The sequence below is a fragment of the Neopelma chrysocephalum genome, unplaced genomic scaffold (genome assembly GCF_003984885.1).
Source record: "Neopelma chrysocephalum unplaced genomic scaffold, ASM398488v2 Primary Assembly neopelma1_75, whole genome shotgun sequence".
Taxonomy (NCBI): Eukaryota; Metazoa; Chordata; class Aves; order Passeriformes; family Pipridae; genus Neopelma; species Neopelma chrysocephalum.
Window position 1 is genome coordinate 15248561 of NW_020897736.1, and position 25887 is coordinate 15274447.

The 25887-nt window shown below is 45.9% G+C and overlaps 1 protein-coding gene across 5 annotated transcripts in view; it reads right to left on the reverse strand.

The window, feature by feature from the left end:
• MAP1A (microtubule associated protein 1A) overlaps positions 1-25887 on the reverse strand; it is a 56708-nt gene that overhangs the window by 4833 nt on the left and 25988 nt on the right. For 4 of the 5 annotated variants that reach the window (XM_027688205.1, XM_027688206.1, XM_027688209.1 and 1 more), the window contains 3 exons: positions 11404-11486; positions 10880-11020; positions 373-9175 (listed from right to left, as the gene is read on the reverse strand). In XM_027688205.1, coding sequence (XP_027544006.1) covers positions 373-9175; positions 10880-11020; positions 11404-11486 — 9027 coding nt within the window. Of the gene's footprint in view, positions 1-372; positions 9176-10879; positions 11021-11403; positions 11487-12665; positions 12748-25887 lie in introns of those variants that run through there. The other variant, XM_027688210.1, reaches the window with a different exon arrangement.

Genomic DNA, 25887 nt, shown 5'->3' on the forward strand with positions numbered 1-25887 from the left:
AAAAATCTCCGTTATCAACTTTTGCAGATTTGTTATCCCAATCAATATTTCATCCTAATCTTTGTTGTTTAATAACCTACATTTTCTAAAATAACCTCTGTTCTGGTAGCCTTTCTATGCTAGTCTAGGGTATTACAGTAGTCTTTCTAAAAGGTTCATCCTGGCTTTCTGCCATCCCTGTGAATCGCTGCTACTCCTAGGACTCTCTTGCTCTTTCCTATCAAACTTTTGTACCTCTCAACCTTATCACTGCTTGTAACTTCTTTATGTCTGACTGGGAAGTCCTGTACTCTATTCTGCTATGTTTAACCCAGTGCTTTTCTCTATGTTGGACCTATAGAGACAGTGCATGCTTCAGGAAGAATTTCTTACCAGGGTTTGTTTTGATGCCATTAACAAGGTTCTTGCCAGGGTTGCTGTGACTACTTCGGGATAACTCATCCTCTGGCATCAGCACACTACGTGGTTTGGGCTTTTCTCCTCCGTCTCTTTCTTTTTTGGCAGTGACAGATTTTGGAGATTTGTCTGATGGCTGTTTCACAGGAGTGGGTGATCGTTTCCCTTTCACATCCGATTTCCGCGCAGGTGAGGAAGATTTGGGTTTGCTCAAAGGCTTCCTTACACCTTTGTTCTTTTCTTTTATGTCCTTCTTGGAAATTTTATCAGTTCTGCTCATGCTTTGCTCATTTACCAACATATCAGGGTCTACCATGCAGACATCGGGGTGAGGAGGGTGGGGATGGGGATCTACCATTGGAACAGGCTGAGGATCATGGCTGGACCTAGAACTGGCATGATGAGCATTCCCCACAGCTTTGTCCACTGGGAGGAAATCGGCATCTTCATCCGAGTCCATGTTGGCATCTGCTGTGATGGATGGGCATTCTTCAGTCTCAGGCGGGACATCCGAGTCTGACTGGGAGGTTCCAGAATCACTCACTGATGTTGGAGGGGTTTCCTCCACTGTGGCGCTTTGCATGGGGCTGCTCCCAGTGTGGGGTTGTCTCCCCTGTACTGAAGGGTGACCGTCCTCCTGTGAAAGGTCACTGTCTTCAGAGAGCTCATGGGGGCTCGGGTTGATGAATGAGGGAGAGAGCTCTCCCTTTCTCTGCTTGTATTCACATGAGGAAAATTTCTGTCCACAATCAAAACTGCCTCCTAAATGTGGCTCCATGTCATGGGAAGCATCTCCACGGTCCTCTGTTTTTCCACCTCTCTGCATATCTGGAATAAAGGGCTGGAAACTGTGTTCAGGGGACATCAGAGAGGAGGGGCGGCTTTGCCTCTCTGTATCCTCTTTGCCTGTGCATGGAGAAAAACTGCTGTCAGAATCGGGATATGTTCTTTCATCGTTTGCCTCTGCTGCATGGTACGTGCTTTGGAAAGCTTGCAGACTGGTGCTCACCTCTGTTGGACCATTGGCTGTGGCTTCATCTTCATGCTGATGATGAGGAAATGATGTCAACACATCAGGGAGAGATGTCAGTGTCAACAGCTGTTCTGCAAATGGTGCCTTCTGCTCTGGACTGCTGCCACAGGGCTGCTGCTCTTCCTTCTCAGAGGATGGCGTGGGCTCTGAGACCTGGCACTCCTTTCTGCATGGCAAGGTGCTGTCACCAATACCACAGAGGAATGGAGAACCATGTTCTTCAGCAAACACAACATCTTTGGTTTCAGCTATATGTGTTTTCACAGCATTATCTGGAATCTGTGGAGACACATCCCAAGGACTCCTGGTAACCGGTTCCACTCCTGCACCTGTGTATGTGGAAAGCATATGGGAGTAGAAACTTTCTGCTGTAGTTGGTATCACAGGAGTGGTGGCTTCAGATGAAGGTTCCTCTGACAGGCTGGAAGAGTCATCTTTCAGCTGTTTCTGGGGCACAGACTCTCTCTCCACACCTTTGGAGAACAACTTGTCTTCTTCATATGGACTCGGTGGTGAGAATTTAGGAAAAGATGAGTCAAGGCTGCTGATTTTCTCAGAAACCTCCAAGTACTCATCTTTCTTCCTCTGGTCTGAGAGCAAAGCACATGGAGACTTTAAAGAAAGAGAGATATCCCCTAAACGGCTTGCTGAGGTTTGCTCAAGTCTGAACATGCTGGCTGTTTCACTCTTTCCTAGCAGGGAGCTTTCAAATCCAGAAGAGTTATCCATCCCTCTGTCCTCTACTGTTGGGCCCTGTTCATATTCCTCTGTGTGTTTTTTGGAAGCAGATTTCAAGTATGTGGATTGCTCTGGGCACTCAGAGACCACTGCTGCACTTGGATAATCTGCTACACAGAAATGAGATTCCTTTGTGGATTCGTCAGCAACCTCTCTCTTTTGTGAAGAATCTTGTCTTCCACGGCACATTTCTGAAGCTCTGCCCATGTCTGCCATATCAGTGTAACCAGCAACATATGTCTCCATGACAGCAGCTGATGCAGTTGTCCTACTTCCATATTCCTCTTTCCAGCCTGGACTAGAGGGAGAAGAGGAAGTGGAGCTGGGGGAAAGGGGATCCTGATGCTTGCTCTGCAGGAGGGTTTCTGAGACAGGGAACTTGCCGATGGCTGAGGTGTGTGCATAGACAGTGCCTGCAGCTCCAGCTGGGATGTGTAGTTTAGACTCCTTTTCAGACTTCTCTTTAGCACCTTTTTCTAACTCTGAGTCACTCGTGCTTTCTTCCCCACGACCTGCTTTCTCATAGTATGTATCTTTGGGATCTGGGCTTTCAGATTTCATGGACAGAGGTACCTGCTCCTGGCTAGACAAAATGATGTTCTCATCTGGACGACCAGCATCAATATAGGCGGATGATTTCCCTTGATAAAAGGTGTCAGTCGTGCCTGTGGGAAGGGTAAATACTGTACTTGCAGATGATGGGTGCACTGCAGAGTCCAGTTCTGCTGGCAAAACAGAAGACACATTCATTTTTTCCTGTCCTTCTGATATCCTAGGCTTCCCTGTTTCAGACAAGGGCAAGTATCTTTCATGGGTATCTGTATAGTCAAAGACTGAATCTGCTTTATCTCTAGGGGATGCTGGAGATGACAACTCCTTCTCAGCAGAGGTATAAAGGCAGGACTCTTCTTCCTTTGCAGAGACGTGAAAACTTTGACCTTTTTGAGAGCTCAGTGCTGTTACTGGCACCTTGTCAGTGTGACCTGGGCTGTCTGCACTCTTGGCTGTGAAAGGGGAGACTCCCACTCCAGATACAATTACCTTCTCATAGATGTCAGCATACTTGAAACTTCTTTCATCAGGATAGGGAGTTGGTTCTCTTTCTTCTTGCTCTTGTCTTGTCGAACTGTCATCACTTCTATATGTGCAGACTCCTTCCTCATAAGAATAAGGCTCAACGGAGCTCCTGGAATAGGTCTCTGGAGGATACAACTCTCGGATGGCAACACCTACAGCCCCAGCATGGCCCATGGCAGCACTGCTTTTTTCACAAAGGCTTTGTCCTTTGTCAAAAGGAGAATGTGCATGCTGCCCTGACACCACAGCGCTCTCCTCTGGGGACATTGCAATGTATTCTGCTGGTCTTGTAGATTGCAACAGAGTAGATGCTGCTGCTGTCTGCTCTTTCCTTCCTGTAGAGTCATACAGACCCTCAGTGGATTTGCAGTCATCCTTCTGCCTTCTATCTGACTTGTATTGGCAGTCTATTTCCTGATACAAACCACTGATGTCCGATTTCTTCTCAGCCATCTTCGATGGGACTTCCTCCCACAAAGGTGGCTTGCATTGATCTAACTTGCAAGGCCTCTCTGCTCCTGGTGCTGCCTCAATCTCCTTTCCCATTGCAGACAGGGGAGATCCTGTCACTGCTTGGTCTAGTGACTTTGCATAGATATCTAAGACAGCTTTCTCCTCATCATCTAAATAGGAGTAATCTTGTTTAGATGTCAACAGTATTTCTTGCCTTTCTTTGTTTCCAGTTAAAGCTTTGGCCTGGTTTTCCTCACCAGAGACATACTGAGGAGACAGATGAGAACCTTCCCCTTGTGTTCTTTCTAGCACAGTGATGTCAGCAGGAATCACATCCACTTTCTTTTTTTCTGACGTAAATGTGGCACTCCTCTGTGTGTCTTCTTTGTGATCACATGACTCCATCTTTAAACATTCTGTTTCTTCTTGCAGTAGCATGGCTTTGTCTTCAGCATGGTAGACCTCCTTATCCTCCTCACTGGGTAACTGCCCTCCTCTTCCACTCTCTCTCCCTTCCTGAAGATACCCAAATGCAGAGCCCCATGCTTCCCTTTCTGCTCCTCTCCAGGTGTGGCTGCCAGGCACTGTAGGAGGCAGGATCTCCTCCTTTCCCATTTTAGGAAGGGATTTTGTTTCAAATTCTGGTACCTCATCCAAGAATGTGCTCTCTCTCTCTTTGTCATATCTCTGCCGCCCTCCCTGAACAGGGATCTCTTGCACCTCTTCAGGAAACCACACTTTCTTCTCATAACTTAAATCTTTCATGTAAAAGTCTTCCATTTCTGGAGATTTTTCTTCTCGAGCTTTCTTGAACCCGAAAGATTTTACATCTTCAGTAGAAATGTGTGAGGATTTTTTATCCTCAGTTGGGCTAGATTCTGTAAACTGTAAGGTCTTTGCATCTGGAGATACTTCCTGAGAGTCCGAGCCTGCAGTTCTTCTCCTAAACAGGTCCTTTTCTGATGCAGAAAATAAACTGCTGTCATCTGGAGACATTTCTTCAGTTGAAGAATCTCTGGGTGACATGTCTTTAACTGAACTACTTTCTGGGCAAGGAGAAGATTTTGATGCTTCTTTCAGTTCTCTGGCAGAAATTTCCAGTGATTTTTCATATGTAGCTGGGCTCTGGTCTGTGAAACCCATAGATTTCACAGCTTCTGCAGGGAATTTTTCAGTGAAGTTGGACATAGTTTTTTCTTTTGTAGGTATCTCTTCTGTGAAACTAAGGGATTTGATGTCTTCCAGAGAAATTCCTTTAACAAAAAGTTCTGAAGAGATTTCCCTGCTGGGACTCTCAGTGAGAGAGATGGATTTGTTCTCTTCTGGGGAAATGTCTTTAATGGAAACATGAGAAGATTTCACTTCTGAGGTGTCTCCTGTGAAATACTGCGCTTTTCCTTCTTCAGCAGTAACTCCCTTAGAAATATCTGAGGGTTTTTCTTTACCAATACTTTCTTCCGTAAAAGAAAGTGATTTGGTGTCATCTGGTGAAAATTGCAAAGATTTGTCACTTTCAGATTTGCTTTGGCTTGCGAACTGTGAAAGATCCACATTTCCTAGAGATGCTTCTGTGGTTGCAAATGGCTCAAAGGACAAGTGTTTTGAAAATCCCATTAAACTTTCTGTCATGGTTTTAGTTCCTCGCTCTTTTTCTGGCTCTGTGCTGGGACGGGGCATTCCAGAACCCTCCTCCTCCTCCCCGATCACCACCGTGTCCTGCTTGTGGTAGGAGAGCCAGGGCAGCTCCTCCTTCCTCAGTGGTTCTTCCTGCACCTCCTCCCCAGGAGACACTGGAAATTCACTGCCCAAGACCAGTTTGTGCTGCACAGGTCCAGTTACTTCTTTTTCATGTCTGGATTTAGCTGCAGATGCCTCGTCTTCTCTGAGAGGTTCACCCTTGGCTCTCTTCACCACAACGGAAGTTTGGCCTTCCAGTTTCTTGGCAGTAGCATCTGTTTGTTTTTCAAATAGATCTGAATCTACCGTTTCCAGCTTTTCCTCCACTGGAGACTGGTGGAAGGGTGTGTGCCCAGCACTGGTGGGGCCAGATGGAGTGGGAGAGGCCATTTTGACTGTGCTGTCATCAGGACTCATGCATCGTTCTTCAGCCTCTGCAGAGTCAGCCTGGGAAAACGGTGCTTCTTCAGTGGATAACGGCATCATTTCTGTGGGAACACTGATTATCACATTATCAGGGCATCCTTGAGGAGCAAACATGGGGGCATCGTAATGCCCTCTCAGTTTCTCAGGAATCTCAATATTTGGAGTACCATCTTCTTCATCCTCTTCATCTTCTGCCTCTTCATGAAGATTCTTTTTTTGAGCTTCCAGTTTTCTCTCTCCTTCTGCTAACGCATGGAAATCTTCAGGGGGTGGAGATTTAAAGCACTTGTCTTCCTCCAAGGATGATGTGGGAGAGATTGTGCCAGCAGAGGGAACGTAGTCAAGACCTTGGGTTGCTTCAGTCCGAGAGGAGGGCATGCTGTTTCCTGTGTCCAGAAGTAAAGAGCTTTTTCCAGTCTCTTCTGTTTGTGGTGCTGTTATAGATGCAACAGATTGATCTTCTGCTACTGAAGTTGCAAAGGACGAAAGCTTGTCACATTCTGTAATGGAGGTGGCAGAGGATATGTGTTCCTCCTCAGCCAGAGGTGCTGCCACAATGTTTGTAGGATATGCCAGGATTTCAGACTCCTGGCCAGCATAGCCCTTAGCTGAAAGGTCAGCAGGAGGCGCAGCCTGTATTCCATGTACTGCTTCAAAAGAGCCTGGGTGGTCAGGAACAGAAATGTCATAGGTGTTGACATCATACTTCAAGTGTGGGATCCTCTCTTCCTGTTCGTCATGTATTTCTTCATCAGAAATGGTCTGCTCTGTTTCTGAGTAGCCGGGGATAGTTTCATCTTGAATATAGGAAACATGTTCTACTGCTGCTCCTGGTGGGACTGGCAGGCTGCTCAGATATGACTCTTCCTTTGTTATGTCCTTTACAAGTAACTTGTTTTTCTCACCCATGTCGCTTAATTCTTTTTCCTTTTCTGTAGTGGTAGACAGTTTGTGCTCCCTCTCATCCTGATTCAGCTCATAGAAGTCTCTGTTCTTTTCCAGCTTCTCTGCTTTCATGTGCTGTTCTTCCTTTTCTTCCAGTTCTGCCTTTTCTATCACATCTTCTTTCTTTTCCTTCTCACCCTCTTCCTGTGCCTCTGTCCCCTCAACATACTTTTCACAAGTCTTTGTTTCTGCTTCCCTCTGTTTTCTGTCCAAAGAGATTTTCTCCTCTTCCTCCTTTTCTTCCTCTTTGAACACTGGTGGTGGCCAAACACCCTTTGCCAAGAAGTCTGTCTGTGATGGCACCTGGTCTTTGTCAGGAAACAGCTGAATGTCCTTGCTCTGCTCAGCTTTTCCTTCCCAGTACCTCATATCACGTTTTTCATCTATTGTTCTTTTTTCATCCTCTATTTTTTCAGCACGACCTCCCCTCACTTCCAGATGATGGACTGCCTTTTCCTCTGCTGGTGATTCTTTTTCCATATCAATAGCTGTTATTCCCTGATCCGGAGTCCTTGTTTTCAAAATCAGATCTGCTTCAAGGCAACTCTGACCAGCCATGTCAGCAGAGTCTTTTATCTCTGCTTCAGGTGCTCTCACAGTCTTATCACTAACCTCCATATCAGGCAGTTCCTGAGTCACCTGCAAGACCCCTTTCTCCTCGTGCTTCAGTTCCTCAAAGTCCTTTGTAAGATCTTCTGGTGAAGACAGGACTAACCTCTGTGCTGCTATAGAAATCTCTCCTGGCTCTGCCTGTACAGCTGCCTTCTCCATTGGTGATGTCTTGAGGTCAGCAGGTACCTTTTCAGGTTCCTTTTCAGGTTTGATTTTAATCTTCTCAGTTTTGAGTCTGCCTGGAAGTTTTGCTTTGTACAATGTTTTTCTTACTTCTGGGGTAAATGGTTTCAAGTCTGGTTTAGGAATTTTTTTGGGCTCTGGTTTGTTTTCTTTCTTTTTATCATCTTTCTTTGAATCCTTTTTTTCCTCTTTCTTTCCATCATCTTTTTTTAAGTCCTTTTTCTCCTTCTTAATCTCTTTCTTTTCTTTGTCTTTCTTCTCCTCTAATTTGGACACTTTCTCTTTGAGATGCTTTTTTCCAACCTTGTCTTTTGCCAATTTTCTTTTCTCAGCTTTGAGAGCATCACTTATCTTTTCAGGTTTAACAGATTTCTCAGAAATTTTTTCTGTGTGTTCTTTAATCTTTTTCTCAATTTTAGCATCCTTTACAACTTCTGATTTTACTTCCTTAATCCCCTCCTCAACTGCCTCTTCTTTCTTGACTTGCTTTGTCACAGATGGCTTGGGGGAAGACTTAAGACTCTCTTTACTGTCAGTTCTTTGTTTAATTTTGGTCTGTTTCAGCACAGGTGGAGGTATTCCAGAAGTGATATCTTTCTGAGTAGCCACTGGGTACCTCAGAAAATCCAGGTGCTTGAGTTTCTCAAGACCTTCCAGTATCTTATTTTGAGGAGCATTTCCAGGAAACAAAACCCTTACAATTTTCTCTGTTGGGCTGGCTGGAAGCCACACCACTAGGGCTGTGATGGATGTGAGATAGGGAACAGAAATTTCACCTTCTTTCCCACTTGCAAGAATTATACCAGTCTTTGCTTTACTATTACCAGCCCATTTCTGCATTAGAAACTGCATTTCTTTACTGTCCTTGACAGGGTTCAGTATATACATGTCCAGCTTACCCACTCCCATTTTGTGGAAGAGTGTGATGGGCTCGATGGTGCTGCTCACTACCCTGTAGAGAGGCTCTGATTTAATGCCCAGTCTGTTAAGATACTGCAGTGTCAGACACGCTTCTTCAATGCTCCTCTTTACTTTCATGGATGCTTCAGGCATCTTCAGCTTTTCAGGAACATTAAAAAAAACCACCCCTAGCTCAGGAGAAATTAGGTTCTTCATCCAGTCACTATAGTTGGTAGAGCCCTGGGATTGTTCCTCCTCTTGCTCAGCAACTTTCCTCTGCAACAGCCCATTGATGCCGGGCAGGTTGTCTGCACCAATGTGGGTGAGCAGGATTGAGTCAATCCTATCCAGGTGCCTTACCAGCTTCCAGAAGCAGGATTTCCTCTCAGAGCCACCATCCACAAGGATGTTAAACCCATTGACAGCAAAGAGAGCAGAATCACCTCTTCCCCCAGGGAATATGTAGCAGCAGGGCTTAGAAAGCTTCAGAAAGCCCCCTGAGGTGGGCGGCTCCAGGAGATCAAATGGAGACGGCACGTCAACTGTCTCAGAGACGTATTCTGCGAACTCAGACACCCCATCCATCTCTGGCAGAACTGGATCAGGATTCAGTTTCAGATTAATAATTTCCTGAAATCGAGGATGCCCAAGGTTGCTCCAGGCTCCTTCTCCCAGGCACGACACAGTAAGGGAGGCCTTGGTATCTGAGTCAGTGTTGCTGAGAATCTGGGTGACCTAATGAGACAAGCACAGACAAATAAAGGTCAAATAGAGCTCTGAGAGCTGTACAGCACTTAAAAAAAAAAAATCCAGTTAGTGCATAAATACTGAAGACTCCATGAGCACTTTGCTGACAGGAAACATTGGGGGTCCAAAAGCCCATTGAAAATCAATGCATGGGGGGATGTCTTGATCTCTTTTGAAATTCTTAATGTCGATGGGCTGTTGTGCTTCCTGACTGCTGGGAGTGTACTGTGCCAAGACCTCAGGAAAGAAAAGAAAAGCAGGAACTACTTTGTCCTCTTTCCTTACTTCTTCCTGTTTAACTTGGGATATCAGTCCCTGGCTTGGGCTCAAAAGCAGCAGGTTGGGGTTTTTGTTTCTGATGTGCAAACTCTAAATCTGAGACAACTTTTTCAATGCTAAGCATTGTTGTCTGAACTTACTGTCGCTCACTGGCTAGTGAACCATCACAGAGCACTCTGTGCAGTTCTAGTGCCACAGCACTTTCTTTTTTAATTAATTTTCTTTCCTGGAACCTACTTTGAAAGTCATGACTCCACCTCTGCTACACATACAGGGTTGGGGACATGCTACACGATTAATAAATAGAACTAAGGTCCATATAATTTCCAAGGCTCTTTACAGCTATGCTGAGTATATATCGAGCAAAGAAGCATTACACCTCAACTTCCTAAGTATCTGGAATGAGATTAGCACACTGTATTCTCTTGTTTAGACAGCCCTTAACTGACTAGTTCCTGTCAAAATAAACAAGATACCAGAAAAAAATGAGAACAACCAGCTTTAAAAAAATGAAGGAGAGCATACATGCTGATTTAATTACAGCAGTAATAATATCAATTGTTGAAGTATCACTCAGCCATTCCTGTCAATCAGATGAAGACATTCTAAGCATCTGGTACACTTTTGGAAGTAGGGCTTCTCAAAAACTGAAGCAGCATATCTGTATTGGCAATGAGCACCAACAGAAACACAATGTAAAGTCTCTCAGGAAAGCTATAGTATGGCTAGCTGAGATAATAAGCACTGGAGAAGTGGTTCAGAGGTGCCCTATAAGATTTTCCAGGCCTCACTGGACAAATCCCTGAGCAAGCTTGCCTAAATTCAGTGCTGACTCTGCTCTGTGCAGGAGGTTGGACTACAGAGCTCTTGTGTGCCTTTCCAATCCGAATGATGCAAGAATTCTGCAATTAAACAGCGACATCTGTAGTTATGTAATCATCATGTAATTACTTAATCAGTATTTACTCATCCCCTCATCATGTTTACATACCCCTGATGAACACTCTTAACCTTCTGTGAACATACTTGCTGCACTATGACAGGAAGAGAAATACCCACATTTACCAGGGTGATGATGGCCTCTGTTGGGTGTTTTTGGAAGCTGCCCACAGTTATGTTAAGACCTGTTTTAAGAACTTTTGAGTGCCAGCCCACTGCAGAGCCAGTCTGGAAGGTTATTTCAAGCTGAACACTTCAAGGAATCACCCATGCCTACACATTGGAAAACTTAAGCCAGGGAGTTAAAGCGGGATTCCCAAGACAATAGCATGAAGTATTTATGGTGTGCAATTTTTTTCTGGATTTCAAACTCATCTGTCTGCAAATCTGTCACCAGAAGGAGGGCGCAGGCTGTGTTGCTCTACCATGCACTCTGAACAGGAGGGGTCATGCTGGATTATGGGTCACACTCACCTCTGGGTCTGAAAGTATCTCAGCAAACTTCTGGTAAGTGAAGGTCCCCGTCTGCAGGACCAAGTCTCCTTCCTGGTCTGAGCTCTGTCCACAGAGGATCAGTAGTTTGTGGGCTGATGAATCGCACACCAGCGAGCGGATCTGTTACCATCAGACATAGTGCTGCAGTCAGAAGTTGCCTGTACTCATCAGCACCCAGAATCCTAATCCCATGGACAAGCAATACTCATGTGTTATTCACAAATAGCCAAACCCTAAATTTTATACATACAAGAAGGTTGGTTATTGAAGAGGAAAGACGCTGCTACTGTCTGCCCAACACAGCTCCATGTCACATCATAGTTACTGCACATGTCCTGGTTACTGGCGAGACCAGAACACTTGGCCACTTCACCTCACCTTGCAGCAGACTGGCAGCACATTCACACTCTCTAGAAGGTGCAAGGTATGATGATCATCACCTCTATGTCAAGCCAAGTCAGGAGAGCGGATGTGGAGAGAACTCGCTGGCACCTCGTCCTTACCTCAGACACGATGCTGTCCACATTAGGATTTACCAGGATCACCGTCTCCAGGATATCAGTCCGGTGATGGAGAGTTCTTTGGCCTGGGGAGAGAAAAGGGATTAGACAGGATGAGAGAAGCAGATGAGGCAGCATCCAGCTACTGATATTTTAGCCTCAAAAATTCCACTTCAGCATGAGTTTGATTGCAAAGCTTCAAATTGCACTTGAGACCCAATTTAATACCTGGGTCTCAGAGAACAGAGCAAACTCTTTTCAGCAACAGGGAAAGAAATCCTACTTCTGGATCAGCACAATTTGCCACTCAGCTCCAACATGTTCTGAAGTCCACAGAAGAGCCAGGCACTTAGAACTAAGGTTGGACTCAGTGATCTCAGAGGTCTTTTCCAACCTAGTTGATTCTCTGATTCTGAGCTGCCTGCCTGTGCCAGACAGCTGTGCCTGTAACCACTGGCACAGACGAATCATCCCTTCCAGACAGAAGTGCCTTGCCTCATGGCAGCTACCACAGAGAGGTGTCCCTGGTGTTGTCCAAGCCCTAGTCACCACAGGGCTCTATAAGCCAGTCAGTAGGTGCCAACTCACCCTTCACTGGAGTGGTGCAGCACTGATAACAAATCTCTCATCAATCATTACAGTTTTTTCTCTTCTGAAGTGCTTTTCTTTAATCCAAACATGCACTCCTAGGCTGATGCTGTGGGGAGCATCTAGACAATAAGAATGCTTGTTCTCCTGTCAGAGGCACAAACAGGTACCCAGACAGGACTTTGCCCTCTTTATGTATTTAGGGAAAAAAGGAGGAGCAAAAGAAGAGCAAGCAAGATCCTGGGAATGTAAAAAAGCAGTTTGTGGGCTCACATTAGCATGGGCATTATATAGCTATTTGGCAAAATGCTGCCATAATGCTCAGGCCCTATTAATTTATTAGAAAGAAGGGTGGTGAGTGTCTGCCATGCTGACAGGCAGGACCAGAGCCACCGCCGTTTGCCCACATCAGATGGCTCTGGATGTAGGACCGATGTACAGGACCTTCCTGCAGCACTTTCCTGGACACAGCAGGCAGCACAAAATCTTTTTTGATTCCAGTCTTTGCAAATACCTACCTCTGGACATTACATCCACTCAACAAGATAGGCACTTAGAACTTAACTGTTTGAATGTATAATTTATAGGGTTTAAGTCTTTCATAGGTTTTAATCCCTCATACAGATTGGAGGGCCACAGATCTTCACTAAAAATGAACATCTAATTCTATTTCTCATCTTTCAGACAACTGTTGCTCTCTGACAATGTTATTCTTTCCAGCCTCCAGAACCTCCCATCAGCTCTTTCTAGGCAGATCTCAATCCTTCTAAAATAGCTCAATCAAGCTGGTATTTCAAAGGAAGACTCGAAAAGGACACAGAAAGAAGTCAGAGAAAGGCCAGTGCTCAGCAATCATACTCACTTCACTGGAATGTTTTACTCACTGCCAGCAACTAATCAGACAGATATGCCCAGAAGGCAGCTTTCAGCCCAAAGTGAGACTGGCTCTAAGCTCTCAGCAGAACTACTTGCACTCAGTATATCTAGCTATTTTCTGAACTTGTGTTCTTTCAGTTTGGCTAAAAATATGGTCCCTCTAGACTAAAAACCATTACTGTGCAAAATGCACTAAGTTCAGGGGCATTTCTGCCACTCAGTGTGGGACTGGTGTATGGCTGAAGACACTGGGAAGCAAAGGATGCTGCAAGTGAGCCATGGGGAGCAGCATGGGAGAGTGGGAGAAGATGCAGATGAGGAGGGCCCAGGAGGTGTTCTGGGGCATTCTGAGCAGCTGCAAGAAGCAAAACCTCACTCATCCTCGAGGCAATGGCAATTGTGAAGGCACTGCTGGTGCCTTGGCATTGCTGAGGTCCCAGCAGTGCTCACAAGGAGCACCCTGGTTCCCCACTGATTTTTTGTGCAGTGTTCACACAGCTCCCCACCACTGGGACCCCCACGCCTCCTGTTCGGGGCATCCAGAACAGAAGTGATCTGCTCCCATTTTTCAACATTACTACTGGGGCCAAGTGAAACTCCCACCATTCTCCAGGCTTCAGCCTCTGCCACCTTGGTGCCTGCACACCCCAGATACTGCTCTGGCAGTGGTTACTCACATCACTTGGGGAACACAGCCTGGTGCACAGCGCCAACACCAGCAGCCTCGTCCTCGTGCCACGTGCAGTCACCGTGCCTGCGCACGGGCACCCCTCCAGGCACCCAGTGCCAGCCTGCGCGCTGCCAGCCGGGCAGTGCTGGTGACAGTGCCAGCTGCAGAGGGAAGGGGCCCGTCTGCAGCACTAACACATAAAAACACTGCTGCTTGCTTCCAGTACTGCGATCTGAGCCCAGGCAGCTGAGCTGTCCCCCCTGGGGCTGTGAACAAAGCCTGGCTTTCAGCATTCTGGCTGGCAGCTCCTCACCCCCGGGAATGTCCCCTGCACAAGAGGAAGAAAGAGAAGGCTCAAGCTGCAGGGCCAGCAGCTGCTGGCAGATGGGAGAGATGAATGGAGAAGGACTAAGTCTTGTGAAAGGCTGTGAGGATGATAAAGGGACTGAAGTGTTTTCATACAAGGCAAGGTTGAGCATGGAGGAGAGATATTTTCAATACATATAAATAAATACCTGATGGGATGAAATGAAGAAGAGAAAGTCAGACACTTTTGTCAGTAGTGCTGAATGACAGGATATGAGGCACAAATTAAGACACAGGCAATTCCATTTGAACACAAGAAAACACTGTTTTTACTGTGAGAGTGGTCAAACACTGGAATAGATTGTACAAAGAGGTTGTGGAGCATCCATCCTTGGAGATACTCAAAAACCCAACTGAATACAGGCTTGGGAAACCTGCTCCTGCTTACCCTTCTTGAGCAGGTGTGATTGGACTAGACAATCTCAAGAGGTCCCTTCCAACCTACAATTTGGGAATTCTGTGACTCTCTGAAGCAGTGCAGCCCCCCAGAACTTTGCTCCAGACCCACTGTGGGGCAGATTCCCTCTCTTTAGCTGCAGCAGTTGGTTCTCAGGAGGCCATTTCCAGAAACACTGACTTACTGCACACACCCATGCACACCAAAACCCCAAACTGTTTTTTAACTAAATTCAGAGATAAAGCAGAACAGCACATGAACTCCAGGCTGCACTGCAAACACAATGCCCTAGACCCAGCCTGTGCCCAGCCCCTGCTCACCCCAAGCTGCAGCAGTGACCTCCTCAGCCCACTGCAGCAGCACCACTGCAAGGGCCGTGCCCAGCTGAGGGAACACACATGCCCAAAACTGTGAATCCAAGTGCTCATCAGGCAGAGGAGCTTTCTCTACACAGCCTGAGGGAGCAGCTGCACAGACAGAGGATTTAAACACACAGCCTGGCGCATCCCTCCTCTCACTAACCAAAACTACGTGCACCAGAAACACGTAGCGGTGTGACTGACATTGCAGCCATGGTGACTGGAAGCATGCTGTGCAGGCCACTGCGAGGTATTTGTCCTTACTAGAGCTCTATCACAATGAAATGCATGCCTGGAAACCGCACTGCAAATGGCAAAATCCCTCAGTTCCATTGACCAGTACAAGGAATCGATTCTCAGGCTCCTGAAGACTGTTGTCTTCAACTAGCCTGGAACAAACATCTGGACAGAGCTCATCTCCAGGCGCATTCTGAACTCAGATCCCTGACCCTGCACAGCCCTCTCCAACTACACTCAGAAGCTGTGACATTAAATAAATAAATATCCTCTCTTCAGTAGCATTGCATTTCTCATTTTGTATGAATCCTCTCTTTGTGCATTCAGCCACACTCTGATTTCTGCAGTCAACTCTGTGCCTGTACACTTCCCATCCACCACGTCCCCACCAAGACAGAAAGCCCCTACTCTTTACCAACTGTTTCTTAAGAGGAGAGTTTCTTCAGTCCCTTCAGAACTGCTGTCACCTATCCCCACAGCCACTGAAATGAGTAAGAGAAGTAAACAATATGAGAAGAAACACTAGAGATTCACAGGATATAATTATTGTATTTTCTGTATTTTCTATATTTCCCTATTTTTTTATTTTATCATAACATAACCTAACACTAGCTTTGCACCAAATAAAGATCTTCAGTTGGAGTACACAGTGACACACAAATTTCACCCTGTCATGACTCTATTAATTAAGCTCTTACAAGGAGTCTGGAAAGTTTAATTTTTCTAGTGGGCTTGATTTTGCTTCTTTGACAATTAATTTAATGGGAGATCATGATGACTGTGCAATTTAGTTGCTGAAGTTCCTCACAGTTTTTTCTAGACCTCAGTAACTGAGTCATCTATAAATTTAGCCACCTCCGTGTTCATGCCAACCCCTTTCCTCATCATTACTGTACTGATCAGCTTTATATTTAGTAGAAAATCATGAAGCCCTTGTATTTTACCTCTGGATGCTGCACAAACATGACCATATATTTGTTTGCTACCTTGTTTTCTGCCTTTTAAGTAGTTTTGACTCACGGTATTACTTGCCTTTTACCCACACAAAGTGCCTGCTGCATAATATACGGAAAGATTTAATATACAAATGCACCTCATTCACAACCTCAGTGAAGTTTCAGAAAAGAGAAAGGGCATTCCCCTTCTCCGCACAGATCACGTTACTTATCATTGTGCAGAAGTAGCAGCACCCTCACCCCAAAGGGCCACAGAGGCTCACATACAGCTCTTCCTACACAGCAGCCACCTTTGGGTGTCGTCAGCAGGACCTGACCATGGAGGCACTACACAAACCATCCCTGACGTGGTGAACAACAGCTATTCTAGGCAATGCTAGAAGATGGATTTCCATTACTAATACTGAGGCAGCATTTCAGGATGGGCAGCTGCACTCCTGGACTATTAGTGGGAAGGGAGGAAAAATCTGATTTTTTTTTTAAGAGTATACATAGCTGAGTACACTCATTGCTGTTCACAGTATTCTCAAGAGGAGCAGTGGAGGACAAGGTGCTGATCTTCTCTCTCTGGTGACCAGCACTAGGACACAAGGAAGTAGAATGAAACTCCATCAGGGAAGTTCAGATTGGACATTAGAAAAGGTTCTTCAGCAAGAGGGTGGGTGGCCCTTGGAACAGGCTCCCCAGGGAATCAGTCACAGCACTAAGCCTGTCAGAGTTCAAGGAGCATTTGGATGATGCTCTTAGTCATATGGTTTAATTTTAGCTAGACCTGTGAGGAGCAGGGTGTTGGACTTGGTGATCCTTATGGGTCCCTTCCAACTAACATATTCTATGATTATGTGGTCTATTGAGTGTAGAATTAATTTGGTTCTGGTGGAGGATAGCAAGTGGAGAGCAAAGCCACACAAACTCTGGAGTGAGTGTGAACTAACCACCCAGGGCTGTCTGCATGTACAAAGAGACAGAGGGAGAGAGAATGGAGGAGCAGACACCGTGGGTTTAGTGCTTGGCAGTCAGGCAGACAGGGCTCTGCAGGGAGGTCAGGCTAGGCTGAAAGAAAGGACAGTGCATTGGGGTAACTGTGACAAACAGGATGCCCGAGAGAGATGATCCTACAAGCAGACAGATGGCTGTAGAGGCAGAAAAGGAGGTCACGCTGCTGGAGCAGATCCTTGTGTTCTGCTACTTTAAATGGAAGCACCTAAAACCCTTGTAGCTGCAAAATAAACTCTGGGCTGGTCTGAAGGGCTGTCAAGGACAGCTACACAAGCTGCTGCTTGTTATTTTCTTTAGTCTTTCAGACTATCACACCTCAGAGGTCTTATTATTCTGTTGATCAGGACTGGAAGAGCCACAGTTACAATGCACCATGCTGAAAACAGAGACCAAGTGTCAGGGTAGTGGGACCCAGGTTCTCACCTTTGTGAAATGATGCCATAGGCCAAAGCACTGGGTCATCTTTCGAGGGACTGTGCTGAAATCAGTCATGATGCTCTGTCTGGTACAATAAATCAGAACAAATGTAAGGGCCAAAAGATGATTAAATGACTGGCACATCTTTGAGGAGAGGAGAAGTGAGGTGGGCTTGTTTAGCCTGGAGAAGAGAAAGCTCAGGGCAGGGATCTCATCAGTGTGTGCACCTGTCTGATGGCAGGTGCAAATCTGGGCTGCAGACCTCCCAAGACCCTGCCATCCAGAGGATGGAGACTGTTCATCTGATCACATAGAAATCAGCCCTTTCCCCATCTAGGTTGCATTCTTTATCTCTCATTACCTCCCTTGTCCTTCCCACACCCTTTCCCTCCTTTGTCCCTAAGATTTTTTGGGCTTACCAGGCCAGATTCTACCTATAGAGTGAACGCCAACAGTACATTGATAAAAAATAACAAAGCTTCACTGTCTGAAAATGTTATCAAGGCACACAAGCTACAGTGATTAAAAACTGACTTCCTAACTTCCTGCTGTCATACCTGATGTTATGGACATATCTCTTCAAGGGGACATTTCTGAAAACACTCCTACAAGAAGATCCTAGATATCACTATGGCTCAGTACCTTTTGCTACATTTTAGCAAAGAGCTGAGCCTGGGATCACACAGTCTTCCTGATGCTCTACTGAACAAAGTCCACCTCTGGAGAGGTCAGTCAAACAGTTTATGAGGGTTCTTAGAGTGCATATATTTGCAAAATTAACATGAGCTAGCACAAGCTGAAAGACTGCCATTTCTTTCATTCTGAAATTGCATAATAACCCTGAGATAGTAACTGACTCTCTCATTCTGAGGTTGTGAAGCCTCCAACTGCAGCTTCTTCAGTGTCAATGTGAGAAAAAGGATCCAGCCCCAAATGGTGTCCATTCAGAGAAAATGAAACAACACAGTCATTCACAAACACTCCAGGACTGTACCAAGTATGGCAAGCCACAGCTCCTTGAGAGGGAGATTGTAAAGACCAGAGGAAAGGGAGAAAAGGTTCTGCACTGAACTCTAAGCAGGGTCCTGCCTCTCATCCCATCTGTGCAGATACGCCGTCCTGTCTCCCACTGCACTGTGGTCCCATCTCTCTGCCAGACCAAGGCCGCCCCTTGGGCGGTGGGGAGAGGAGTGAACATGCCCCTGTTGGAAGCAATGTCACACTCCCAGCACCTCAAGGGCACATAGCTCCTTCCTCCAGCAGGCAACTTGAAAAGTGTGCAGCTGGCTGGCTAATGGGACCAGTTCTGGCTGATGGAGACTTGGAAGCTCTGCTGGCTAGTCAGGTGGGCTCAGGAGTTTAAAATAAACACAAAGATTGCTTTCGCAGCCAATACACAGCCAACAACTCTGGATTCACTATTCAGATCCTCCTTACCTACAGACTTGTGCATCCCTGAAACATTTCTTAGCTTCTCTGTACCTGAGCATCCTTGCTGCACTGTGGGAGGAACAGCCCTGCCCTGGTACAAGTCAGAGGGATGTATCAACCCTTGAGACATGCTTATGTGACTCCCAAGCTGTGGGCAAAAGGGGAGGCAACCCGTGGAGAACCCCAATGCATGAAGTGGAAAGTTCTACAGCACAGCATAAGGAAGCTCACGCACACCTTCCTGCAACAGCTCACACTGTGCAAGAGCAGAGTCCTCAATAAATGTACAAAGGGACGGCTCCACACAGGGGTGGGCTGGAGAGATTCTGAAAAGGTGCGAGGGGGCATTTGCGGTGGGTTCTAGAAAGGAAAGATTCTGGTCTAAGTTCATGTCAAAGGAAACTGTCATCTTCTTCTCTTGGCACAGAGAGGCACCTGCCTTAGGCAGAGCACCTGTACAGGGCCCAGCCCTGGGCATGCAGCTGTGGCTGCCTCTGGCCTGAACTTTGGAGGGTAAACAGGAGTCTACAACATGCTAGCACCCACATACACAGAATCCCAGGCTCCCAGTTCTAACAACAGCTGTATCGGGCTCAGCATATGTTAAGATATGATCAGCCCTCCGCGCTTCCTCACTTTAAACCTCTTTGTTCTTTCTTGCTGTGACCACTTTACTTTCTGGGCTCTTGGGATTATTTTTTCATTCATCCTGACTATTCAAAGCACCTTCCAATTTGCTATTGTGCATGCCTTTGACTGACATGCTGTTTACATCCCAATCTTGGTCTACCTTCAAGGAGCATGGAGAAAACTGGGAGTGTATTTTGGGGCAGGAGGCTCAGTGTTGGCTGCCTCAGCTCTTGTGGCCTGACCAGAAGCTCCCGCAGGGCGACTGGCCCAGTGGGGCCTCCACAGGCACTAACTGGCTGAGCAGCTGCAGAAACAGCCATCAAGAAACAGGAACCAGACCCCAACCCTGCACCACCACGTCCACATCTCTAAGTCAGGAGGTTCTCACCTGCAGCTCTTCTCTCACATCTGGATGGAAAGCTGGAGGCCTGTATCCAGTCACCAACTTCTCAGAGGACCAGAGAGAACCCAAAGGATGACGGCACAGTGGGCTGCCCATCACATGGGCGACCCCCAGCTCGCTCCCAGCCAGACAGAGCGGGATTGCTCCCACCCCGCTGGCTAAAGCCTGTGCTTTTGTGCAGAGAGACGGGAACGGGATCTATCCACATCTGCATCCTAAACACCAGGCTGTGTAGCAAGTGTCTTTGCTCCCTCCCCCAACAACTCTAAGGAATAATTAGTTAATTATGCCAGCCACAGCTATCTCAATAGGGGCACAAAGAAGGCCTTGGACCAGCAGCCCCTGTAGTCAGAGAGGCATCTGTGCTTCAGTGCAGTCCTGAACCCACGTGCTCGTTCCAGCTCAGGAACTCAAACGCGATCTCTTACACCCCAGGGATGCACCTGGATGTGTTTATCAGGTTGACAGGACAAGTCCCACTCTGTTCCTTCTTATCCTTTAACGGCAGTGTTGTGCCAGATGAGAGGAGACTCTCAGGCAAGGTAAGTGGAGAGACATCAGGTGAGGAATACAGCTGGAGCTTGGTGTAAACCCCCAGAACAGCCTAAGACAGATTCTGAGTCCTAGGGGGGAGGTTGCCATGCACACTGGTGCCTAACTGCTGCCTTCCAGAGCCTGAGGAGATGACAGGAGTTCCAGCAATTGTAGGTATATCCAGCTCTTTTGCTTTACCAGAGATGAGCAGAGCAAAGGGCTCAGCCAGCTCGCTGTGGATCACAACAAATGGGCTGTCCCACAGCCTCTTCCCCTCCTCCCACAGCACGTGATGGCTACAACAACTACTTATTATCATAAAAACATTATCAGAAAAATTGCTGTAGCTTTAGCTTTCTAGTGTGTGATTCAGCAGCTGAGAATGATGAGGACCTGGCTTCAGACAGTGCTTTGCAGTCACCAGCAAGTGTTCTGCCTCCTATGGCCTGAAAAAGTCTATAGTAAAGATTTATTTCATCCACTTTCTAATTTAGGTCTTCAAACACTGTGCAGAAATAAATAAATAAGTATCTATTTATTTATCAATGGCTAAATCAAAAAATCTCTCTCCTTAGAGATTTTCTTTAGTGGTTTTCTCAGAGAATCACTGTATACCAGCAAAGGGAAAATACATTTTTCATGGGAATATGAAAATCATCTGAAAATTAATAGGTAAGAAGCTGCAACAAAGTGCTGAGAGCCTGTCAGGGAGGGCCAGGGCAGGGCTGTGTGCTGCCTGTGGAGCAGTGGAAGGGAGTGTGCAAGCCATCATCTAACAGGTCACAGATGGAATCACATAGGGCATAAAAATGAGGGATTTTAAACTGCACCTAGAAAAGAAGGGGAAACCAATGGTGTTTGAGCAGGAAAGTATTATTGTATGTATGAGGTTTTATTTTTTATGAAAATTTCAAAATAGTGTTTGATGATTTTTCATATTGACATACTGAGTCAGTTAAAAACACAGCACCACCAAAATAAAGCCCCATGGATATGCAACAGGAGATGTGTCTTATCTGTAGAAACTGAATAAACAAAGCACAGGAAAGCACAAAGCAGAGTGCAGAGAGAGGGAAGATAATTCAAACCTCAATTCTCTACCAAGCAAAAGACTCGCCTGCTGTGTGGCTCTACACCTGGATAACAGGGTGATAGGGACTGTACCCAGCCCTGACTGGGGGGTTGGCAGTGCAGCACACAGAAGACTGAGCAGAGAAGGAGGCAGCACATGCAAGAGCATCAGGTGAGCCTGAGCAGAGCCGGTGATACAATCTGCGCTCCTCTGGGGGCTTTAGCTTCAGTTTCCAAGCAGATCACCCACCCAGTTGTCTTTGGGAGGACAACCAGGACAACCAGTCACAGATATACTTCCACCAGACACTGGCACAACCCAACACTCTGAGTGTAAAGAGAGCCATGAGGTGCTAACATCAGGAAAGAATAGAGCATCTGATTTGGGACAGAATAGGCACGAACTTCAGAACAGCACAGAGGCAGAGCAAAATCCTTAAAAGTTGCAGAACTCTATAAGAAGAGAACTTGGTGTAAAAAGCCATAGAAAGAAGACAGCATCAACAAGACAGCTCCAAGAGGGAGAAAAATTTCTCAACAGGAACAAAGTGAGAGTGAAATTAATTGAGAACCATACTAGGCAGGACAGAGAAAGGAAAAATACAGCAGTAACAAATAGAAAGAAGAATACTTCTGGGAGGCCCAGGCTGCAACAGGTTTTAAAGAATATGGGAAAGCACAACAGATTAATTAATTACCGCCAAAACCAGAAAAGTGTGGTCTGGGGACTCGCCCAAAGCAGGAGGTCAGAATGGTACCAAATGGTCTGGGGCAAAGGTGAACAAGGTCTGGTTTCTAGAAACATTGCTGAGTCTGTCAGGATGAAGAGGGCTGAGGAACCTGAAGGAACGCTCAGGTTTTCTTTCGTGGATGCAGCTGGAGATATCTCATAACTCAGCTTACCATACTGTTACTGCATGTCAGTAGAACTAATCATGCTTCAAGGTGAGAGCAGGCTCTGCAAAGTAACTGACCAACTCCTGGGGATTTACTACAAAGGTGAACCAGCAGCAGGGCAAGAGGAGGAGATAAAATATTCTTTAAGGTGTGGGAGGTTGTGGGCACTTGCCACATCCCAGGAGATATTCTTCCTAACCACTTGCCTGTTTTCCCCATCTTCCCTCCTCCCTGTGATATTTTCACGCCATCTACAGCTCTTCTCCCAGGCAACCTCTATTTCTATACCATGTCAACCATAGCAACCATCTCATTGCTCTCTAATTACACATACTGCCTCACTTTTATGCTAAAGAGCAATTCGATATCTCGGCCATTTTAGAACCACTAACTGAAGTTGCAGATGTTCACTTTGGAAACAGCTGTATCTATTTCCAGAAGTTACTGCCCCTCAACTGGAAGTTATAGCACTGAGATAACAGATTAGGTGAGCACTCCTACCTAGCTTGCCAGGTGCAAGATTGGCCATGAAAGGTTCTGTTCTCTGCAGCAGCTTTGCTGACTCATGCTAGCCTTGCATCCTTCTGCTGTGGAACAGCATGTGGCATTCACTGAATCAGGAGTGCAGTCCTGCACAGGGATATGGCCTCCAGCTGTGAGGAGCTTCTTAGATGTCTCCAGCTAAATACACGAAAGGAAACCTAAACACACCTTAAGACACCTTCTTACCTGGTGCCCTCACTCCACCAACCCCTGGCAGATTTATTATAGCTGGTCCCTTTGGACACCAAATTAATGTTTCCCCTTCCCGTGTCAGTGGTACTTCAGCTGGGAGTTGCTGCCAATCACTAAAAAGAGGTGCCACAAAACTGCTCCCATTGGCACTGAGGCAGATGCCTTCAGGCTTCAGGGATGAAGACTCCTGTAAGACACAAAGTTGGACAGCTTATGATCTCTTAATTTTAGTAAGAATACGCACCCCAGGACATGTGTTCTTACCACCAGAACAAGCACAGATTGAAGAAAAATGTGCGTTTCTCCTGGTTTTGAAGTATCTGGGTAATGCTGACTGACTTGGAGGTACAGCTCATGATCTGTCCTATTTCTCTCTTTTTGTCATTTGGACAACTGGTCAATATGACACGTGTAAGCAAACTGCCTGAGGCAGGGACAACTTAATTGTATCAAAGACGGGATGGCTGAAGATACAAGGAAATAATTCTGAGATTTCCTCCTGTTTGCTTACTGAGATGCCAAATTTCCAACAAGAGGCTCCTGCCTCTGATTTACAGCAACTGTTCAGAATCCTAAAATCTCCTTCCTATTCTGTACTGTTAACAGTCTCATTCTAAGTCACTTTTCTTCTCTCTTTTGCTTGTTTTGAGGATGACCTGCTGAATGTCACCTCTCTTTAAGATACAGATATTAAACCAGCTATGGACTCTGAGTGGCTGGAGTGGTTGGTAAAGTGAAGAGCTGTATTCTGCTAGCCCTTGAAAAAAAGCAGCTGTTCTCTGCCAACAATTTTCTTTGACGCATCTTAATTTTGCACTCTTGGATCTAATTGCCTCTTGACAGATCCTCTGCATGGTCTGGGTTCCTGGGATTTGTTTTACAGCGTGGACTACAGCGATAATGAATGGGATACAGAAAGTTATTTCAAAGTGCAGAACTTCAAGGCCTCCTGTCCCTTCTGCCAGCAAACACAGGGCCTGTCCATTCAGCACTGAAGGGAGAGGCACTTGGGAGCAGCCAAGGAGGTTTCTAGCAGAGTAGCCTGGGACATCTTTCTCTCTCGATACTGGTGACAAGTCCACTCAGTCACTGCCTTTCACCAGTCTGCCTGAGCTGAGCTCACTCAAGTCTTAATTCATCACAGGAGGCCCTGCTTCCTAATGCCACCCCATCTAGCCAGGTCCCTTTCAGCTTGCGGATTACACAGCGGAATGAGGGACTGAACTTACTGACTGGGGAGAAAAGACTGGAAGAGGTCTCCAACACCACAAACCCTTCTTTCAGGGCCTCTCACTCATTCAGCTCCCTCGGAGCCGTGGAAGCACAGGACCCTTCCATGCTCTCATGCCTCCTTCTTTCTTAACAATGGTCTTTGCCTTCGAATAGGGACCAACAGCAAGAAAGAAAACATTCATTCCATTCATGGCTAGGCTTCGCAAACGAAGATTTGGGAAGGGCTCTACCCACGTAGAAAACACGTAACAGTTAAAACACAAATCTAGCAATCAGGAATTGAGTCAAAACACACATTGCACTCATACCTAACAGACTGCAAGCTGGTTCTTCAGAAAAATGTCATACGGACCAAAGCCACAGAGAACCACCCTATCCAATGCTTTAGGAGTCATATTTGAGTGAGGCCGTTTACTTATTACATGGCCTAGGTGGTGTCTGCATTTCTGTTAAGTACTGCAACTTAACTTACTCCTCTTAATTCATTTTAGCAAGCTTTTCAGAACATAGATCTAGTCACCCAGAAGGTAAATCGTTGGCTTCTTGCCAATTTCTCCTCTAAGAGAGCTATTAGCATCTTGAGTGCCTGATGACAGACTGACATTCTTCAAACAACTTTCAAAGGGGAGGTACTAATGGCCTTTCCCTTCTAGTTTTTCTCCCTAATTATTTAAGAATTTGACACTGGAGCTTAATAGAGAATGGACAGGTGAGATCTCAGTGAAATAAAAGGTTAGCAAAGTGCAAAAGCAATTAACTGGATTTCTTAACTTGAAGGTCAATAGAGGAAGCCAGTTTTGCTGTCATGGGTTTTTAAGACAATACATTTGTAGCTAGAGTACATTGTGAAAAACAGCACCAAACTTTTACAGCCCTGAGGTAGGTTCTAGTAAATTGCCAGAGACTTCAGCACTTTACAAGAAGGCACATGAACGACAGTAACACGTGCAAAGAGACACACAAGTTATTTAGTAGCACGTATTGATAACAGACGTGCATGTTGAATCCTACCCCTCTGGGACTTACTTGCCTCCTTCTGTTGGCAATTCTCAACCTTCGTTTGCTTAGAGGAAACACCCAAGCCTTTACTTTCAAAAGCTAAGAAAGGGCTCACTAATTTCTTTCCAAACACAGACACTGCGATGATGACGCTTTTCAGAAAAGCAGAAATTAATCAAAATTGCATTCTTGATTAAAAAAAACCAAACCAACAACCCAACCCAGTACTATTCTATACATTTGAGAGATCGGTCCAGCAAGACTTCAAGGGCTGTTTCAGGAGAACTAAGAACCTGCTGGCCAAGGAGATCACTGATAAGGTTAATTTTTGAATAAAGCCTCAAAAGGACAGAAATTTCCTCAAGAGCTGGATACACAACTAATTTTGCCATTAGTATTAACTTTTGAGATCCTGGAGAGGAAGGCAGGAGAGAAGGAAAACTGATCTAAAGTTACCAGATTTCTACAAGTAGAAATTTATCTCCATTTCTTTAGTGTGAAGCAAAGGTAAAAACAAGCCACAGAGCTTAGGCACAACAAGGCCTGAACTGACAAAGACTACTTTTTGTGTGTCCAGTCTGCACTGTCCCGCTGTGATAATCCCAGCTCCCTCCACATTCCCTGCAGTTCACTGCCATATTCTCAGCTCCACTTGTGAGCCAAAACTACCAACTGTGCAAGTGGCAGCA